Source organism: Castor canadensis, chromosome 10, assembly GCF_047511655.1.
Source record: "Castor canadensis chromosome 10, mCasCan1.hap1v2, whole genome shotgun sequence".
Taxonomy (NCBI): domain Eukaryota; kingdom Metazoa; phylum Chordata; class Mammalia; order Rodentia; family Castoridae; genus Castor; species Castor canadensis.
In genome coordinates this window covers 140789079-140809150 of record NC_133395.1, presented here as the reverse complement: position 1 = coordinate 140809150, position 20072 = coordinate 140789079, and the positions used below count along the sequence as shown (strand labels likewise).

The 20072-nt window shown below is 43.3% G+C and overlaps 1 protein-coding gene across 4 annotated transcripts in view; it reads right to left on the bottom strand.

Annotated features, from left to right (window-relative positions):
- Positions 1-20072, bottom strand: part of Mtmr14 (myotubularin related protein 14) — a 47030-nt gene that overhangs the window by 25902 nt on the left and 1056 nt on the right. For 3 of the 4 annotated variants that reach the window (XM_020164585.2, XM_020164586.2, XM_074044340.1), the window contains exons 2-7: positions 17800-17948; positions 11003-11111; positions 5523-5598; positions 5172-5232; positions 3527-3649; positions 1299-1372 (exon numbers count right to left, since the gene is read on the bottom strand). In XM_020164585.2, coding sequence (XP_020020174.2) covers positions 1299-1372; positions 3527-3649; positions 5172-5232; positions 5523-5598; positions 11003-11111; positions 17800-17948 — 592 coding nt within the window. Of the gene's footprint in view, positions 1-1298; positions 1373-3526; positions 3650-5171; positions 5233-5522; positions 5599-11002; positions 11112-17799; positions 17949-20072 lie in introns of those variants that run through there. The other variant, XM_074044341.1, reaches the window with a different exon arrangement.

Genomic DNA, 20072 nt, shown 5'->3' with positions numbered 1-20072 from the left:
ATCATCATTATCAAAACCTGCACCAGCCCAGAATTGCTCTTGGGGAAGAGGAGGTTCCCAAGCCTTTTCCCATCAACTCCTTGTTAGGCCCCTATTTACTGATTCCCTGTTAGGAATGGGTCTTGGCACTTTACTCTGAAATAAACACCATATTCCTTATATCATGAAAGATGCTCAGAAGGATTGAGGAACTTGTTCAAGGACACAGCTCTAAGAGCTGGGAGTCATACCCAGTTCTACAGGGCATCAAACACTAAGATGGTAGAGATGAATGACAAAAAGCTAAGGAGGAGGCCACTGAAAGGGTGTCAGGTTACAGGGGGGTGTGTTGAACACTACCAGCTTATCTTACGAGGACGTATCTCCCACAAGGTGCTAGATAAACTTGGAATTCTAACTTTTTTTTTGAACTTTCATTTCTAAATGATGCTGTCACCAGCCTGCCCTGTATATTGGCTATGTGGCTCTAAGACTGAGGAGACAAAGTTCAGGCCAAGACTGAAGGCAGATGCCAGTGCTGAGAAAAGGGAGTGGTTGTAAAGAAGTACATTCCCTGCTGTGGCTGGCAAAGCCTGGCACTGCTGATCAGCAGGGATGATGGAGTCCTGGAGTACTGTGCACTAAACCAGCACAGCTCCAATACCCAGGGCAGAGAACGCAGCCTGGCCACAGGTTGCATACACTTCTGTGTGCCACAGATAAACAGAACTGTGTGGATACGAAAAGTGATCTGCAACGTGGGGGAGGCACTGTACAGTCACTGAAAACAGAACAGTTAGTTATTCCACCCCCTTGAACAGCCTCTGAGGGTGATGTCCACAAATACCTCCACCACCGCAAGACACACGTGGGAAGGTCCATACAAGGGCCACAGCAGGGTGAACAGCTGTTGACAAGAGAACTAATAATGTCATTTCCATTCACTCAGTACTTTATGTGCATAGAGCACTTGGATACACATGATCTAATCTTCACCACAAAATCCTGAGCTAAACCTTTCCAACTTCCAACTGTCCAGTGAGCAAACATGAGGTTCTGAGAGGTAAAGTAACTTGCTTAAGGTTATAGCTAGTGAATGCCAGTGCCAGGTCTTAATCCCCTGGCCTGAGTGGAAAGCACTTTCCAGGATACCACCTTACCCTCACGGTGAGCACCTAGTGACCTGGGCCCCAAATGTCCATGCTGGTTTACACAAACATCTCCTGGGAAGCTCCCAGGGCACCAGGGCATAGGTGTGCTCCTGGCCTCTAAGGCCCCCAGCCTGGGGAGACTCACTTAACTAGAAAAGAGCTCCCTACCTGGATATGGGATGGAGAGAAGAGTGAAATCAGCATAGCGCTGGGCTTTGTCCACCTTCTCAGAGGAGGTTACACTACAAGACAAAGACACAATGTGTTATGGCATCCCAACAACACACACAAACACATGCCATTCCCCTAATGAGTGTTGTAGTAATTTAAAATGAACCTTCTGCTAAAAAAGTTACCTTTCAGATTTTAGAATGACTTCCCTTAGCAGTGATTACTTTTTTTTTTTTTTGTTTTAAGAGTAGGGGGAGCAGTACTGGGGTTTGAACTCAGGACCTCGCCTTACCAAGGAGGCTCACTACTGCCTGAGTCTTTGAACAACTAGAAAAATCTAAATTTGGGGTGGGGGCAGGGGGAAGAAATGACCCAAGCATTGTATGCACATACGAATAATTAAAAAAAAAAAAAGAAAATCTAAATTCTGACTAGAGAAGTGGCTCAATAGTAGAGTACTTACCTAGCATGTATGAAGGCCTGGGTTTGATTCCCACTACTATATAAAAAAATAAAAAAAAAACCAGGCACGCCACTGTAATCCTAGCTACTCAGGAGGATCGCAGTTCAAAGCCAGCCCCAGGCAAATAGTTCCAGCAAGCCAATCTCGAAGCCGGGGGGGGGGGGGAAAAAAAAAAATCACAGAAGAGGGCTGGTGGAATGGCTCAAGCTATAAAAATTCCTGCCTACCAAGCATGAGGCCCTGAGTTCAAAGTACCACCAAAAACCCCCCCCAAAAAACAAACAAAAAATCTAAATTCCCTGTCCTCTACTCCAACATCTCAAGCAAGAGAGGTCTTTTTCCCTCTAACACCACAGCAAGCCTCAAATGGAATTTGCTCCACAAATGCATGTAATATAGCCACTCCAATCCCAGAGGGTGGAGTGAGACAGAGCCAAATAATGGCATCATCCAAAAAAGGGTCCTGTGGGGGACTTCTCTGTTCTACTGCCTTCTCTAATAATTATGGGGGATACCACTAAACAGAGTAAACAAGCAGCATCTGAAAAGAAGCACTGGGAGCCATTCTGAGAAAGGAAGGAACAGGAATGTTCAAGATATCTGTAGCAGGTAGAGTTGGTCCTTTAGTTCACTATGCCTTATTTTTCTAAGATAACCTTTTAGGAAACTAAAAGATATTTTTAAAAAACAAGGCTAGGTGTAGTGGCTTGTGCCTGTAATCCCAGCCAGTATGCAGACAGAGATAGGAGGATAGAGATTCAAGGCCAACCTAAGGAAAAAGTTCAGGAGACCCCACCTCAATTAATAAAGGCTCGACATGGTGGTGTGCACCTGTCATCCCAGCTATGAGGGAAGCATAAGTAAGAGGATCGTGTTCCAGGTCAGCCTGGGCATACATGAGAGACCTTGTTCAAAAAAACAATTAAAGCTAAAAGGGCTGGGAATGTGGTTCAATTGGTAGAGTGATTGCCTAGCACGTGCAAGGTCCTGAATTCAAGCTCCAGTGTCACCGAAAAAATAATAAAAATCAGTTGGGCATCAGTGGCTCATGCCTGCAATCCTAGCTACTCAGGAAGCAGAGATCAGGAGGACTGTGGTTCGAAACCAGCCCAGGAGAATAGTTTGTGAGACCCATCTCAAAAATACCTAATATAAAACAGGGCTGATGGAGTGGCTCAAGTGGTAGAGCACCTGCAAGCATGTGGTCCCAAGTTCAAATCCCAGTACCGCCAAAAAAAAAAAAAAAAAAAAACTAAAACTAGGATTAAACAAAATTTTGGAAAAAGCTCCTACAATTTCATTACTTTAACCCAGGTTACATTTTAAAGCTTTGCTTTAGTATACATTTGAGCCATGTATGTATTTTTACATAGCAGCAGTCAAAGCAAAAATTGGGTATACACTGAATTTTTGGTTCCATCTTTAAAGAAATTCTAATGTGCTGGGAATGGCATAGAACTTACAGGCAGGGAAAAAACTGAAAGGGTGTCTAACCAAAGGAGGTGGCAAAGCAGTGGATACAGACTGATGACTCCTGCTGTTACTAACATGCAACCTAGAGACAGTTACTTAGCCTATCTGTGCTTTATTTTCTTGTCTTGAAAGAGGACCACCAGGACCATCTGGCAGGCAGCTTGAAGATGCAGGAAAAGATGCACCAACAGCTCTTGCAGCAGCACACAAAACTGGTATGCACTATGGCCATACAAGTTGTGAATACATGGCCTCTATTTCTATTTCAAGGTGGGTGTGTGAGACTTACTTCATGCCAAACTTCACCTTCTTGTTTTCCACCATCAGGTCACAGATGTACTTGACTGACAGGTACCGAAGCAGCCTGATGTCATAGCCTCTGACCTTATCAAAAAGGTGCACATCACCACTTCTGAAACAAAGAGCCACAGGGAGAAGTTACATAGCATGTTCACTCAGAGGAGCCTGGGGTGGGGGACTCTTCAGGAAAGTATGGACATCACTGGCAAGAACTTGTATTCCTCGCTTCAGAAGCTAGGCAGAGTGGGGACCGAAGGTGACTTTCTAAGAGATTATCCTCATCTCTTGGACATGTTTCAAAGAGGAGCAATTTGAAGTAAGAACGGGAAAGGACTTTCTGGTGCTGCTTGACATTAAGCCAGAAGACTCAGATAATCTTGGTTCTAAAAAGCAGCGAGCTGATGGTTGATGGAGTCTTTGAGCTTCCATTAGAATTGATCTCCACCCCCACTTTTCCCCCCTTTATGACAATTTTTAGTCACATCTCTCACTCATAATGTAACAGATTGAAATTCTTGGACAGAAAGACTTTTTAGAGCTATTTTATCAATTGATTGTGAAATACTAGCAAGTAAATTCCTTCTACTTAGCAGGCCTATGAAGCAAGGAAAAAGATAAAACTTTTGTAATCCCCAGGCTACCTTCTAATCAGTCATGCAGATATAGACAGAAGCAGAAAGAGTAAATAGTCTCCATTACATTTTTTTTTTTAAATACCCACTGCTTAGTCATCTCTAGCAGTCCCCTCACCAGTGTATGCTGAAGATGACCTGGCTAAGGCAAAGGTCATTGGATCTTGAAGAAAGAGTATAACTTTCTTGAGCACAAACCAACACCACTGCTTTCAGAGCCAACAGCAGAACCAAGGCACAGCAAGATACCCTTTCCACGCAATGATACATGATTGCGGCGGCTTATCTTACTAGGATGTTTGTGTGCATTGCAGAGATCAGACATGCTCAATGCTGGTTAAGGACACACAAGTTTTTATAATATACCCTATAGTATTTTTTAAAAACCATTTGGAAAAGGGGTAGGAAATGTGGGGATCAGCCCATTTCTCCTTTAAAGGATCTCAAAATTGGGGTGGTGGTGTAGCTCAGTGTTAAAGCTTAGCATGTATGAAGCTCTGGTTTCAACCCCAGCACAAGAAAAAAAAATGAGAGGGGCTCAAAATACTACTTAATATCAAGCTCTTTTTGTGGCACCAATCATGCAGCTGTGGGGATTTCTAGTTGCTACATGTCTTCTAGGCCCTTATGCCTCAGTACCAGGTGCGCTATGTGACACCTTGCAGACTGGCCATTTGTCACTCTCATTACACAATGTGGACACTTTGAAGCCAGTACAGAAAACAGGGGCCCATCTCAGACCTGTAGTATAAGGAACCCCTGGTGTGGGACCTTCTCTCTGAGATACTGATGTTCCTTCATGCTAGCTGCAGAGTGCATGGGTATTCAGTGTTGGGATAAAGCTACTGGATGGACTTCAGCAGCACTAATTCTGGGTCATGAACTTGGGAGATAGGAATAGTCAATCCACTCACCTGCACCAGTAATGAATGCACACTACCAGAATGATGCCAGACACCCATCCCCAGCCCAAGCCCCTACCCACGGAGACCCAGCACTGACCGCAGAGCATAGTCCTCCTCTGTGACGTCCTCCAAATCAGCCCAGGCATCATCTGCACCCCCTGCCAGAGAAACCAGTCTGTCAGCACTGAGGCTGGTGGCATGGGGTTCCACCAGGGTTCCTAATCAGCCACCACCCCAGGGACAACCCTCATGTCTCCTTCAGCACCATATGCCCATGTCTGGCAGTCTTCTTTATCTCCCAAGTGAATTCCTTTTGTCTTCTGGTCCCTACTGAAAGGAATGCCCTGCTCCCACCCAGCCTGCTCGAACACTCTAACTACACCATTGTGGTCATGGGAGGCTTTTCTCTATGACTAGATTTTCCCAGGGAAGGCTGTTCAATATTCACCTGAGAAAAAATAGTTGTAGCCGGAGCGTCCATACAGCTCCCCCCATCCAGCCAGCGTGGCTGACCTGCAAATATGCTGGGAGACAAACAGCATTTTCAGAGTTAGGCAGTGTTTGAAATAGGCAGAGCTGAAGGAACACCTGGAACTCCTGAGGCTTCCAGACCAGCAAAAAGGGTCTGGGTGCACTGAAGTCTTATCAGCACTGAAGCTACTGCACCAGTGTAAAGGGTGCCTAGAGCTTAACCCACAACCTCTATCAAAGGAGTCTCTCCCCAAAATTCAAGACACCACAGTGTTACTAACAGTGACAGACAAGATTTAGTGTTGCGTATGAGAACCATGCACTGGGGACGGTACTTGTCAGTACCATCTTCTCATTAAACTCTCACAAAAAGCCTGTGAGGAAGGTGTGGCAGGCAGCAGGCATTGTTGCCATTTTGCAGAGAGAAAAAGGAAAACTAGACCAGGGACATTAAAGGATATGAACAACCACACAATGAGGGATAAGCTGGCATGTGATCCAAACCCACCTACCTCCTAAGCCAGTGTGCTTACTACTTGGAAATTTTTAGCTTAGAGGGGAGCAATTTTTGCAGTAGGGGAGGCAATTAGAGAAATACTTTGGCACTTTTAAAAAATTATCATGGAAATGTAGTAGCTATTATTGGGGTGGGGAGTTGGCCGTTTGTCTTTGCAGTGCTATGGTTGAACCCAGGGACCTGAACATGCTAAGAAAGTGCTCTATCACTTTCTCCCCCAGCCCCTTGCTTAAATATTCTTTTATTTTCTTCCTCATCATTGAAAGGATCATTGAGTATTAAAATTCTAGAAACCAAGCAATCACCCAAACTTCAATATCTAATTTCAAGGCTACACATTTAAAATAAACTGACTGATGAGATTCAGTAGGATTGGGAAGGGATGGAAGGAGATGCCTGGTGACAAAAAGGCAAACCAGTCTAGACTAGAAGAGCCCCATCAGACAAGACAACAGGGAGCTGTGAGGTGAAGTTCATTTCTGAACAGGTCACACAATCTATTGAAGTAAAATGGGTCTCTGAAAGATTAGAGTTCTCCTCCCCTTTCCTGTAAGGTAAAGGGAAGGAAACAGTTGGCTCCTACAGGAAAAGGGGTATGGCTAAAACAACTAAGTAATCTTCTGGCTGTCCCTGTAGTAACACAAGACAACAGACAAGCCGTTTGGACATCAACTGAGGCAGGCTGGTGCCTTCTTGGTGCTTCAGCCTGTTCATACATCTATCTTTCCCCCCTGCTTGAGCACCAAGGACTACCTGTTCATCTGTCTCCCCTAAACCTAGCATGAAGATCATTACTGCTTTTTCCACAGCAGCACCTACCTACTGAGCATGGGCTTACATGCCAATGCCCCCACGTGGGGGGACACTGTCCCAGAAGCCTACTGGAGAAGAGTTCCCACTGGCCTAAGCAGGATGTACTCTGGTGGGAGCACCTAACCTTTTCTGGGTCTAACAGCATTTTGAAAATCTGACAAAAACTATGTCTCCAGAAAAACACACACAGGCACGCAGCACGCAAACACACACCACAGTTTACCTATATTTCCAGGGATTCCTGGATTCTCCAAAGTTCATCCAGGAGCCCAGTTTCTCTCAAGAACCCTCACCTTAAGGGGATCAGAGAAGTAATTCAGAGCAGTGAAGCTGCACAGAACTTTAGCAAAAAGTCAATCCCAGGCTGAGGATTCTACAAGACTCTCATGATAAAGGGAAGTCTGATTTCTAAGAGCAAGGCAACAGTAGAGTGTGCAGCCATTTCACTGGTATGTGCTCTCCAGTTACCTAATTATTAATGGCCTCCAATTCCACATGTGGAATAGTATTCAGCAGGATCTGCCAATGTAGTAACCAACCTTGGTACACAAGTAAAAATGACTTAGTTGGGATGTAGTTCAGTGGTAGAGCATGTGATTAGTATGTGCAGGGTCCTAAGATCAACCCATAGCAATGCAAAAAAAAAAAAAAAAGGGGGGGGGGCAGGGCAATAAATAAATAAAAGTGACTGGCCTCTATTCTCCACCTCCTGAGGGAGGAAACAAAAAGAAAAATGAACTGTCCCACATTTCAATTGTCTAAAAGTCACACACAAGCACTGGGAGAGAAAATGGTATGGGAGGCTATCTTACCCTTCAGTGATTTAAGTTATTAAATTTTAAAATAATGTATCTTATTTAACCCAACACATCCAAAATATTGTCAACATATAATTGCTTTAAAAATCAGTACTTAGTTGGATGTGGTGGCATACATCTGTGATCCCAGCACTCAGGAGGCTGAGGCAGGAAGACCCTGAATTTGAGGCCATCCTGGGGGACAAAGTGAGACCTTGCCTCAAACAAAACAAATATCATACATATATTTATACAGTTTTCAAAACCTTACATGTATTTTTATTTATTTATGTGTGTCGGGGGTGGGATACTGGGGATTGAACTCAGGGCCTCATGTTTGATAGGTAAGCACTCTACCACTTGAGACACACTCCCAGCCCTTTTTTTTTTTTTTTTTTTTTTTTTGAGAGAGTGTCTCACTATATAGCCGAGGCAGGCCTCAAACTCTATATCGTCCTGCCTCTGCTGCTCAAATACTGGGATTACAGAAATGTACTACATGTCTGACTTTGAAATTTATTTTAGCATATCTCAAGTAAGATTTTAAATTTTCATAATTTAAAGGGAAATGTACCCCTGTATCAAATAAAGTTATTTTTAACAATTAAAAAAATCTTTTTAACTTCTTTGGCTTTAATTTAATTAACTAAAACCAATCCACACTGAACTGAGTTTGGAAGGAAGCAGGAGGCAAGTATTTCTTTTCTTTTCTTTTTCTTCAGTATTTCTGAACATTCCTTTTTCCCTTCCTGGAAGAGGAAGGTGGCACTGAGGAAGTGTTTGTAGTAATACCACTACCCTTGCATGAGGTACAGATGCCTGTTGTGAGCCAAAAATCTGAGAACCAGTCCCCAGATTACAACAGAAGCTATTTTCAGGCCTTCTCCAATCTCCTTCTGAATGCCTTCCCCATTACTCAAGCTTTAAGGACCATCTTGTTCCTGTGTCTCCAGATCCTAGCATGGGGACCCCTTCTGCTTTATCCAGAGCAGCCCTTTCCTGCCAAGCATGCACTCACATGTTGACCAGTCTTCTAGCAGCTGGAAAGACAACAGAACGAAAGACCTCTCCTCCAAAGGGATTATAACAACCAAAATGAAGCATATGCAGCAGGTATTCTCCCCAAGAGCACTGAATGACTCAAGGGAAGCTAAGAGAAATGAGAAGATGCAAAAGGTAAACTCATGGCAAAGCCTCTCAGACTAATCCCTCATAGTAACATAGCCATTTTGCTACAGTTGTTAGCCTTGGGCTCTTTTCTCACAGGCACACTTAAGATGTAGTGCTAACAATTTGTCATACAGTTAGCTCCTCTTCCAGACAAAGCCCCAGAAAGCTGAAGTTGCTTAGTATGACATTTCCCATATGCATTCAGCAAAGTTCCTTACTCATGACCTCCATACAAAGGAGAAACACCAGACTGGACAAAGTTACAAAGGTCCAGACACCTCTGAGAAGGTCTCTGCTAAGCACGACTCAGAATCTGAACTCTGTCAGTGTACACGTATTGAAGTACTTTGTCAATGTGGATGGGTGGTATGCGGTAGTATGTGGTATTTCTCATTCTTATTTGACAGGAATGCTTTCCCCAAGCTTAACTGCTGGTCTGTGAAACACCCTTTGGGAAAACACTGGTTGCAGTATTTCCAGTGCAACTTCTAGTTATGAGGACTGTGCTCCACAGAGCAGCTTTCAGTAAAGTGGAGCTCCATTAACTTCTACAAACACAAAATCTTTTCAAAGTAGTCATGGAAAGTGGTAGGTTTCTAGGACCTGGCTTCCATACATACTTTTGCCAAAAATTTACCAACCTAAGAAAGGCTTCAACAGTCTCCTTTCCTATCTCACCTTTACTGATCACTTTCTAAAAGAAAGGCACACCAGGGACTGAGCCAACACTCAGCTTCTCCATCCTGCCCCTCCACCACCCAGGCTGGGTGACTGCAGCTACAGGCTGCTAAGAAGCACCCCTGCACACCTCCTTTCTCCAGGTTGTCTGCACTTTAGTACACTCCTCCTGGACTAATCTTCCCCCAAATGCTTCTTGCACTCTATTTCCATACTCAAAAAATCTCAACAGCTCTTGTGACCCTAGAGGCATTCAGCCTCCTCAGTTCAATCTCCTCTACCCTCTGTGATGACATGCACCCTCTTTGCTAACTGTAGAGGCTTCCTGGTACCTCTCCTTCATACCACCATCCCTTCTCTACTGCTTCTCAATCACCCCCTGCCAACCCGCTGGCATTCTCAAACCACATCCTGGTTTCTAGAGACCACCAATCAGGCTGTCAGTCCACAAGGCTGCCCTCCATGGTGAGCTACTTTCATGCCATACCATGCCACATTCAACTACAGCATGGTTTGCAGATAGTTTCAAATTCCAGAGTGTGTGTGCATGCATACCACCTCCATTTTTCCCCCTTTTTTTGTAGCCTATGCTGGCCTCAAGTTCACAATCCTCCTGCCTCTGGTTCCCAAGTCCTGGAAAGACAAGCTTCCATGACTGGCTCAAATCCCAGCTCTCTGTCTGTTGCTGTGTAAAATAAACTTGGGCAAGTTATTTAACCACTCAGAAACTTTGCTTCACTTGGTGTTAAGGGAATATTCCTGATGCCAAAAAATAAGATAGATCTATTATTGTGAGTTGTCTGTAGTTAAGCCCAATGAGACATATAGAGAATCCATACATATAGTAAGCAGATCTAGTTGCTTATTTACAGCATGTTTCTTTTGGAGAAACTTGTGGTGGTGGATACAGTTGGATCACATTTATACAGTTACAGATTTTATTTTCTCATTCTCAGAGAAGCCACTAACAGTAGCCTAGAATATAAGCTCTTCATAGGACAGGATTTTTGTCTGTCTTGCATACTGCTATTTCTCAAGGTCTGAAACAGTGGCTGACAGTGCACATTCATTAAATACTTGGTTAATTATACAATTGAAAGAATGAAGAAACAACAATGTATTATCTCATTTGATTTGATCTATTCTATAAACCTTTGATGTAGATGTTATCATTATTCCCATGTTATTCCTCAGTAAACTGTGGCTATGCATAAGCAGGAAGAACTAGAGTCAGGATCTGAAACTGGGCAGTTTACAACTAGAACACAGGGCTAGGCACTATGGTGTGCATATCCCCTTCCCCTCTGAAATCTTCCTTGAATCAGAACTGATCTGTTTCCCATAGCACTAGGTACCCAGTAACCAATCGTGGGCTGGCAGAAAACAAAAAGACCCCATACTTTGCAGGTCAGTCATCCAAAAAAAAAAAAAAAAGAAAAAAAAAAAGGATCTTGTAGCATGAGACTGTGGGGCAGGCCTTACCTTGCCTTTGAACAGGATCACTGGGCAAACGAATCGTCCTCTGCACCTGGCCATCTTGCTGCGGTTGATGAGGTCTTGCAGCTTGCTCACCTGCACAGTGCTCTGAAACCTAACACATAGGCAGGAGAGGTCAGTCTGGCTTCTCAAATGGGCACCTGCATATGTGTGTTTCTTCATACAACCTCACACTAAGTCTGTACACATACAGAAGAATACTCACTGAAGTGGGCAGCAGGGGCTCACACCTGTAATCCTAGCTACTCAGGAGACAGAAATATGGAGGACTGCAGTTCTAGGCCAGCCTAGACAAATAGTTTGCAAGAACCTATCTCAAAAATACTCAACACAAAAAAGGGCTGGCAGAGTGGTTCAAATGGTAGAGTGTCTCCCTAGCAAGCATAAAGCCCCAAGTTCCAACTCGAGCACCACTTAAAAAAAAAAACCCAAAAAACAAAGCAAAAAAAAAAAAAACCAAAAAAATCCCACCTCACTGGAAATTTAATAGATACTATACAGTAGACCCCTGGTATCCAAGGGTATACAGTTCTAAGGAAAATGCCATTAAGGAAAAACTGAATGCTCAGGATGCATCAAGTTCAGTACTGTACTGCAGGTACTACATTCATTTTTCTCGTAACATTGCCCAAATTCTGCTAAAGACCTGCCACATTTCAATAAATTTAAAATTTTCACTTTTATCGCTTCAATTAAGCACATTAACTTTTACTTTGCTTTTGGAGTACCACTTGCCTTTTGGGAGGCATAGTGTATTTTCACAAATTTAAAGGCAGAGAAATACTCAGATCACACAATGAATTAAACACAACTGATGATAATGTGGGATTGACCCAGAGCTTCTCCACATTCACTGAGCTGTGTAATGTGTGTGTGGGAATTTGTATTTTATTTTTGAAATTTATTTTGACTTTTTCAATTTTATTTTTAATCAAAGCCACATGTAATAAATCTAGGAATACAGAGAACTTACTGTAATTCCTAAATTACACTGATACATTAAATTTTTCAGGAAAAGAAAAAGTACTTATCATGGTATTAACATCTATGTCGCCCTGATTTTAGAATCTTTTTGATGGGACTGGGGTTTGAACTCCAGGCCTCCCACTTGCAAAGCAGGCGCTCTATGGTTTGAGCCACACCTCCAGTCCATTTTGCTGTGGTTATTTTGGAGATGGGAGTCTCTTGATCTATTTGCCAGGGCTAATCCCGAACTGCGATTCTCCCAAGTAGCAAGGATTACAGGCGTGATCCAGCAGCGCTCAGATTCAAAATCTTTATGATTTATAAAAAAAAAAAAAAAAAAAGTGAGCTAAACTGAAGACATGGTATGTAAAAGGCAGAAATATACATAAGGAACTGAACATGGGTTATGTGTGGGTGTCCAGCATTTCTCTTCTATGGTAATACCTAGTGCCCCAGGAACCCCCTGTGATCTGTCAGGGAGCAGAATGAGATGAAGGTCATGATCAACATGGGTATAAAATATTCCAACCATCTTTAACAGTCCTAACAACCAACAGGGCAGAGAACACTGGGGACAAGGAGATGAAATAGAAGTTATCCATGGCACTACAAGGTGCAGTAGTGAATAAACGGGGTTTGGAAGAACTCCTGTCAGGTTTAGAAAACTGCTCCAGCAAGCCACACCCACACCAAATCACATTTCCTCACAGACTCACCGACCCTTAGTAAAGGCCTTACCCAGTCAGTCAAAGCTTCTGGCAGCAAGAGAAACAAGAGGCAGAAAAGTTAGAGCGAAAAACCTTCCCAGCTGTGCAGGTAATCACTAAAAGGGAGCAAAACACTCATGCTCACTCCTTAAAAGAGCTGAGCTTTTGGGCCCCGTCCTACAGGGGTTAGTACCTTCCACATCCTAATCCATCTAGTGATTCTGTTACTGCATAGCTCCTCATGGACACGCGCATCCAAATCATGTTTCAGGAAGAGAAAGTTAGCTACTTCCACACATCCATGCTTCCTTTCTAAGTGAATCTAGATATTACTGGGGTTAATAAAAACTCAGTCTTAAAAATTGCTAAGCTGGACATGATGGCATACATCTGTAATGCAGCACTCTGGAGGCTGAGTTCAAGGCCAGCCTGGGCTTCATAGCAAGACCCTGGCCTCAACAAACACACAAAAAAATACATTGCAAATTTGTAGGAAAAATGTAAGTATAAAGGCTCCTAAGTGTGGTGGACACTGTAATTATTACCAAGTGGAGGAGTTTGAAATTCAAGTTAAAAAGGATCTTCGAATAAAAACCAGAGTCAGTCAGGCTGGAGGTGTGGCTCAAGTGGTAGAGTGCCTACTTGTCTGGCGAGAGTAAGGATCTGAGTTAAAAAACAACAACAACAACAACAACAAAGAAGTCAATAGTTTGGTGATCTTGGAAAAAAACAATGGGGTGTAAAAGGGCTTATTCTTCACATGGTGTATTTTTCTGTGAAGTCTGATTTAAAATTTAATTTTGGGGACTGGTGGAGTGGCTCAAGTGGCAGAGTGCCTGCTTTGCATGCGTGAGGCCCTGAGTTCAAGCCTCAGTGCCACAAAAAAAAAAAAAAAAAAGATATAATTTATGTTAAAAATTTTTCTCTGTTGAAGCAAAAAGGAATGATAAACTTGAAGAGGCTGGGGTGCCTTTTCAAAGTGGCTGCAGAGTAGTACTGACCAACCCAACAGCTAGCCCTGAGCAGAGACCCAGGTGCTGCTGCCTTCCCTGCCTCAGTTTCTTTACGAAATGAAAAGGCACCTCAATCTAAGACACTGCCTCATTATTCTTGGATTCCAAGAACAGAGCACACAGAGCACCGTTCTTAGTAGCCTTCTTCCCACCTGCTGGGGCCTCAGACCTTTCTCATGATCTGGTCAGTCCTGTCTGCTGCTGCCGCCTCTTGGCTAGCTCATACCAGCAGTTCCCTCTGGACCCTAAACACCTGAAAACTGCATCTGGAGCCGGGTGTGGTGGTACATGTCTGTAATCCCAGCACTCAAGAGGCTAATACAAGAAGCTGGAACACTCCAGGCCATCCTGGACTATCTCAAAACACAGAAACAAAAAAGACAAAACCACAAAACCCATGCACCTGCATCTTCTACGGAGGATGAATTCTTCCACTTAGTAAACTCTCCTCAAAAACAAGATGAGAACATGCCAGCTTTTCCCTCCAAAGGGCTTTGATCTGTGTGTGTGTGTGTGTGTATGAATGGGGTTTGAACTCAGGGTTTTGTGCTTATTAAGGCAGGAACTCTACCACTTGAGTCACATCTCCAGCCCATTTGAGCTGTCTTAATGTAAAGATAAACTTTTTTTGTTACTGTAGCTGGTGGTTTATTTGTCTGGTTCCCCTAGTCAAAGAACAAATTTTGTTTCTGTTTTCTCACTAGTTCCTATTTTTATTACCATTTGTCCTTAGAATCTTTCCTGCAGCTAAGCAATGAGCTGTATATGGCACATGACACTCATATTTGAATATTGGTTTACAAAGTTATGTCTGCAATACATGCAATGAAATTCCTGGCAAAATGCTACCAGATAGAATGGTTTCTTTTGATATTTATGTAGTTGAATTACTTGACTGGATTTTATTTTTCATGAGCAGCATTTACACACAAATAAAATTACTTTCAAATAGAGAAGAAACGTTGTAACACAACTTCTAAGGGAAGCTTTCCCAAATCAACACCTCCACACTGGGTGTTCTTTCTATGTGCCCCCAAACCTCCTGAGATAAGTGTCATTGCTGCTGTTACTTAATATCTAGAAGGTGAGGCATGATGGCACATGTATGACTATAGTTCCAGCTACTAGGGAGGCTAAAGGCCCTTTAGCGGTCAGCACTTTGGCAACATAGCAAGACTGTCTCAAATCAGATAAGACCCAAAGTATGGTTTACACCCACACTGTCTTAATCCTCATTAGATCCATTTTACAGATGAAGCAAGTTAGTAAGAGGAACTCACTAGCTCAAGGCCACAAAACAAAACTCTGGTGGGTGGCCAGTGAACCCATAGTTTTAACCCCCGCACCTCACCTGTACTTCCCCTAACTCTGGCTCTTTTTTGACTGTTATTGCTTATTTACTGGTCTCTACTACCCACCAGCCCTAGTATAAGGACTTCATCTATCTGGCCTCCCACTGGTTTCCTGTGGATATATCACATAGCAATAGCTCAGTGGTCATTTGCTGACAAACACACCTTAACCATTCAGAAAAACCTGTTGAGGCTTCCATTCCTAGACAGATAATGGGTCTAACCAGGGAGGTTTGTTAACTAGACCAAATCACTTCCCCCATCTAGTTCTACCATGTTTAACTCAGTCACAATACCAAAGCCAAATACATAAAGAAACAAACAAATCTATCCTAGCTACTCAGGAAGCAGAGATCAGGCGGATCGAAGTTTGAAGCCAGCACCGGGCTGACCCTATCTTGAAAACATCCAACACAAAAAAGGGCTGGCAGAGTGGCTCAAGTGGTAGAGTGCCTGCTTAGCAAGTGTGAAGCCTTGAGGTCAAACCCCAGCATCATTTAAAAAAAAAAAAAAAGACAAATACACCCAAACTCTTCTCCCTTCATAGGGAAATAGGAATGCTGATTCAAAATCACTTCGACGCCACTTTGAGGCCTTCCAAGGAATAAAAACTAAAAACAAACTCCAAAGCTGGGTCCAGCAGCACACACCTGTGATCTCAGATATTCAGGAGGCTGAGCTTCTTCCTCAAGACTCCAGTGAGGGCCTGAGGGTGTGTTTCAAATGGTAGAGTATTGCCCAAGGCCTTGGGTTCATTCCCCAGTGGTGCAAAAACTAAACCAAAACTCCAGTAACTCACTAGAGTGAAGGATGTTGCATAGTAGTTCTGGCCTGGCATGTGAAGCCCCACTAGACAAGGTGAGAGTGAAAGAAAGAAAAGGCGGACAGGCAGGCAGAAGGAGTCTGCATGTTGGCCCCACCTCAGAGATACCAAACCAGATTCTGCAATACAAGACTCCCCTGGTAATTTACAAAGTTGAGGTGGAGAGCAGAGTTTAATATTGAAATGTCATTAGGGTATAGAGGTTAAAAAAAAAAAATCAACAGATTGGAAAAGGGAAGAAGAAGAAGAAAAAAAAAAAAGGCCCTTACTCAGAAACCGTATTTTAAAGGATCATAGAAATTAAGATTATCTAGCTCTGGAGGGAGAAGCTAGGAAGAAATAAGAACCATGAATACAGGGCCATAACAAAGCTCGATCCCAATTCTTTAGGCTTGGAGATCCCTAAGGAAGATGTAGTACAATTTCTGAGATCTTCATGAGGGTCCTTAATATATTCATTTCTTAGGGAGCCCCACAACAACCTCATGAGATGGACACTCTTATTTATTTACTTTTGGTGGTACTGGGATTTGAACTCTGGGCCTCACACTTGCTAGACAGGCATTCTACCACTTAAGCCATTCCACTCGTCCTTTTTTGTGTTGAGTATTTTTGAGATTGGGGGGGCGGTCTCAGGAACTATTTGCCTGGGTCTGGCTTCAAACCATGATCCTATCTCTGCCTCCTGGGTAGCTAGGATTACAGGGTCACCAGTGCCTGGTGAGATGGGCAGTGTTACAGACATCCCCACAATACAGATGAGGAAACTCAGGCTTCATCCAACTAGATTGTTCTTCTGCTTATAAATCTTCTCTGCTCCCTATGGCCTATAACAGCAGCAATCAAGGAACAGTATGTAAGACATCAGAGTTGTGACAATGTAGATTCTTGAAACTCTGGTTCAAAAGGCCCAGGAAGTACCCTGGAATCTGAATCTGTAACCTTAACGAGTGCTCAGGGGATACTGATCCAAAATAACTAATACACACAATCCACAAGACCAAACTCCTTGGCCTGATGATTAAGACCTACTCTGAATCGAGCCTGGTCACATGCCTGTAATACCAGTACTTGGGAGGCTGAGGCAAGAGGATCAAGAGTTTGAGGCTAGCCTGGACTACACAGCAAGAACATGTCTAAAAAATAAAAAGATGTCAACCTGGAGCCTCAATGCTCATGTCAAACAACAGCTACTCTTTATTGACTACTTATGGGCCACCTCCTGCACAGGGGCTTTGTGTCTGCTCTGGTATGCACTGTTACACAGTTGATTAAACTCTCAACAAAAGGTAGTTCTTATTTCTAATTCTTACAAAGAACACATTAAGCTTGCATTAGCACCATTTATTGTCAAGGACTGCAAAAGCCACTTTTCTAGAATTCCAGTCAGTCCTTACAAGCACTAATTAAGATGAGGCAGAATTGCCTATGGGAAAACTGAGGACAAAGGAGTTAAATAACTTCCCCAGGGTTAGTTACACAGCCATCAAATGGAACATCCAGGATGTAAACTGAAGCAATCTGACTTTAGATCTTAGGCTCTTAAGGAATATATATGCCAAATGCTCTTAAGCCTGTCCTGACACAGCAAGCTCCCACCTACACACTCTTAAAAGAGTAAATTAAATAATAGGACACTGAGATTGTTTAGAAAGGTGAAGTGTGATGTCATCTGTCTTAGGACAATGAGCTTGAGAGCAAGAATACAAGAGAAATTCAGGGCTGTGACTCCTAACCCCTCATCTTGTGTTGTGCCACCATGACAATCTAACTTGTCAAACCATGAAGAAAGAAAAGATGCCAGTAGCTCTTAACACCTGGGGAAAGTGAGTCCTCCCTGCCCAGCTGCAGACCTCCTGGCCCTCAGAATGAGCTTCCAGGCCCTACCAGGACATGCACCCCATGGTCACATGGTGCTCACGTGTCTTTCTCCTTCTCAGAGCTCTCATACTCCAGGAACACGATGTGCCGGGGGTAATGGCCACAGATATCCCCATTCACATTTGGAATCACGCTGAAACAGTAGTCTCGACCAAACAGTTCCAGACATCTCTTCTCAATGCGCTCAACCTGCATAGAATAGGAGACATGAGTATGCAGAAGATTTCTGGGTTCTGAGCATGAGAATTAAGTAGCCCATTACCTGGAGGTCACTGGGATTGACATGTGCTTCTGTTATTGTATTATTTAACTCTGTTAAGACAATATGGGTCCTTCACATTCATTAACCCATATGTAGTATGCTTTAGGAAGGACCCTGATCCCCCTGGAAACTGAATATGAAGCTGTATGTGTTCACTATTTGAGGGAGATCATAGCTTTCATTAACTTCAAGTTAACACAACCCATAAAATACAAGAACTCTTGCTGGGTGTGGTGGTACACACCTGTAATCCCAGCACTTGGGAGGATAAGGCAGGAGAATCATGAATTTGAGGGCAGCCTGGTCTACACAGTAAGACCCTGTCTCAAAAAAACAACAAAAAGAACCTTGTTCTAAATAACTGTAACTGATACTAATCCATCACCTTCCTTTGACACCAGATTCTTATTCTCAAGTCCCAGTCTAGCACCTTGATGCTCTACTTGGCGTAATTAAAAGCTGCAGACAGAGCTGTCTCTTTACACACCATCTGCTTATAAAATAGAAGGCACAGCTCCCCCTAAAACTGCTCATTTTGTTCATAGTTCAGCGAAAGGCCCACTAGGAAAAAAAAATTTAAGGGACTGGGGTGGGGCTCAAGTGTCAGAGAGCCTGCCAAAGCAAGCATGAGGTCTTGAGTTCAAACGTCATTACACCACAAAAAAAAAAAAAAAAAAAAAAAAAAGGGAAAAAGGCTCATTAAGACCTGTAACATCTCAAGAACGATGCAAGAAAGCCACACATGGTGGTCCACTAGGAAGGCTAAGACAGGAAGATCTCAAGTTCAAGGCCAGTCTGGACTACATAGCAAGGCCCTGCCTCAAAAAAACAACAACAACAAAAAAACAAAAAAAACCTTTGCAGATCAGGAGGGCATTAAAGCTTAAAGCTAGTTGTGAAGCAGGCTAGAGTTAGAGTGAGGGAAAGTTCGGAACTCACAGAAAATATGACTTAATATTTTATGTGCGTGTAGGTTGCCTATGCCCTGGCTCAGAGAAGGTTCCAACCACCCAGACCTTGCCCAGGACCGCCCATGCCCTTCCCCACTCATTGATTATTGGATGGGAATCACCTGGTTCTTCTCTCACCACAGGTTAGTGTAGGTTTTAAAACACCTGGAAAGGGGGAAGCATGTTTTCTGCTTCCAACTTCCACTTGGGTCCACCATGCTCCCTTTTGTACTTCCCTTCCCTTAGTTTTAATAAACCTCAGTTACACCCACGTGTCCTGCCATGGATTCGGAAGTCTTCTGATCACATATTGCACCACTGCCATTAACAGTTGCAGTGAAAGTCAGTTGTAACAACCCTAATCTTCAAGGATGTGTAAAATGGAAAAGGGGTCCACTGTCTTTCTACAGCCACACAAAAGACCCTCTTTGAAGAGTATCCAAAGACCAGTGGGAAGGAAACAAGTCACAAGCAGGGGATCCTCAAATTTCAGGGCAACTATTATTAAAAAGCCCAGCCAGGTGTCAGTGGTTTATGCCTGCAATCCTAGTTACTCAGGAGGAGAGATCAGGAAGATCGAGGTTCGAAGCCAACCCGGACAAATAGTTCATGAACCCTATTTCGAAAAACCCTTCACTGGTGGAGTGGCTCAAGGTAGAGGCCCTGAGTTCAAACTCCAGTGCTTAAGAAAAAAAAAAAAAAGCCTGTCAAAATGCAAATTCCAGGGCTGGGAGTAGTGACACATATCAGCTACTTAGGAGATAGAATCACAGTCCAAGCCTGACCCCAGGCAAAAAACTCTGAGGAAAAATAAACTAAAGCAAAAAGGACTGGGAGTGGGGCTCAAGTGGTAGAGCACCTACCCAGCAAGCTCCAGGCCCTGAGTTCAAGGCCCAGTATCTCACACACACACACACAAAAGCAAATTCTACTTTCCCACACCCAGAAGGTATGACTTAGTCGGACTATGTAGGACCAAGGAGTCTTATTTTTAACAAGTATCCCACATGATGCCAACCACGCTCTGAAAAACACTTGGTGTTTAGCAAATGAGGAAGCCCCAACTTCCCTGGGTCATCTCAGAGACCGGTAATTCCCACC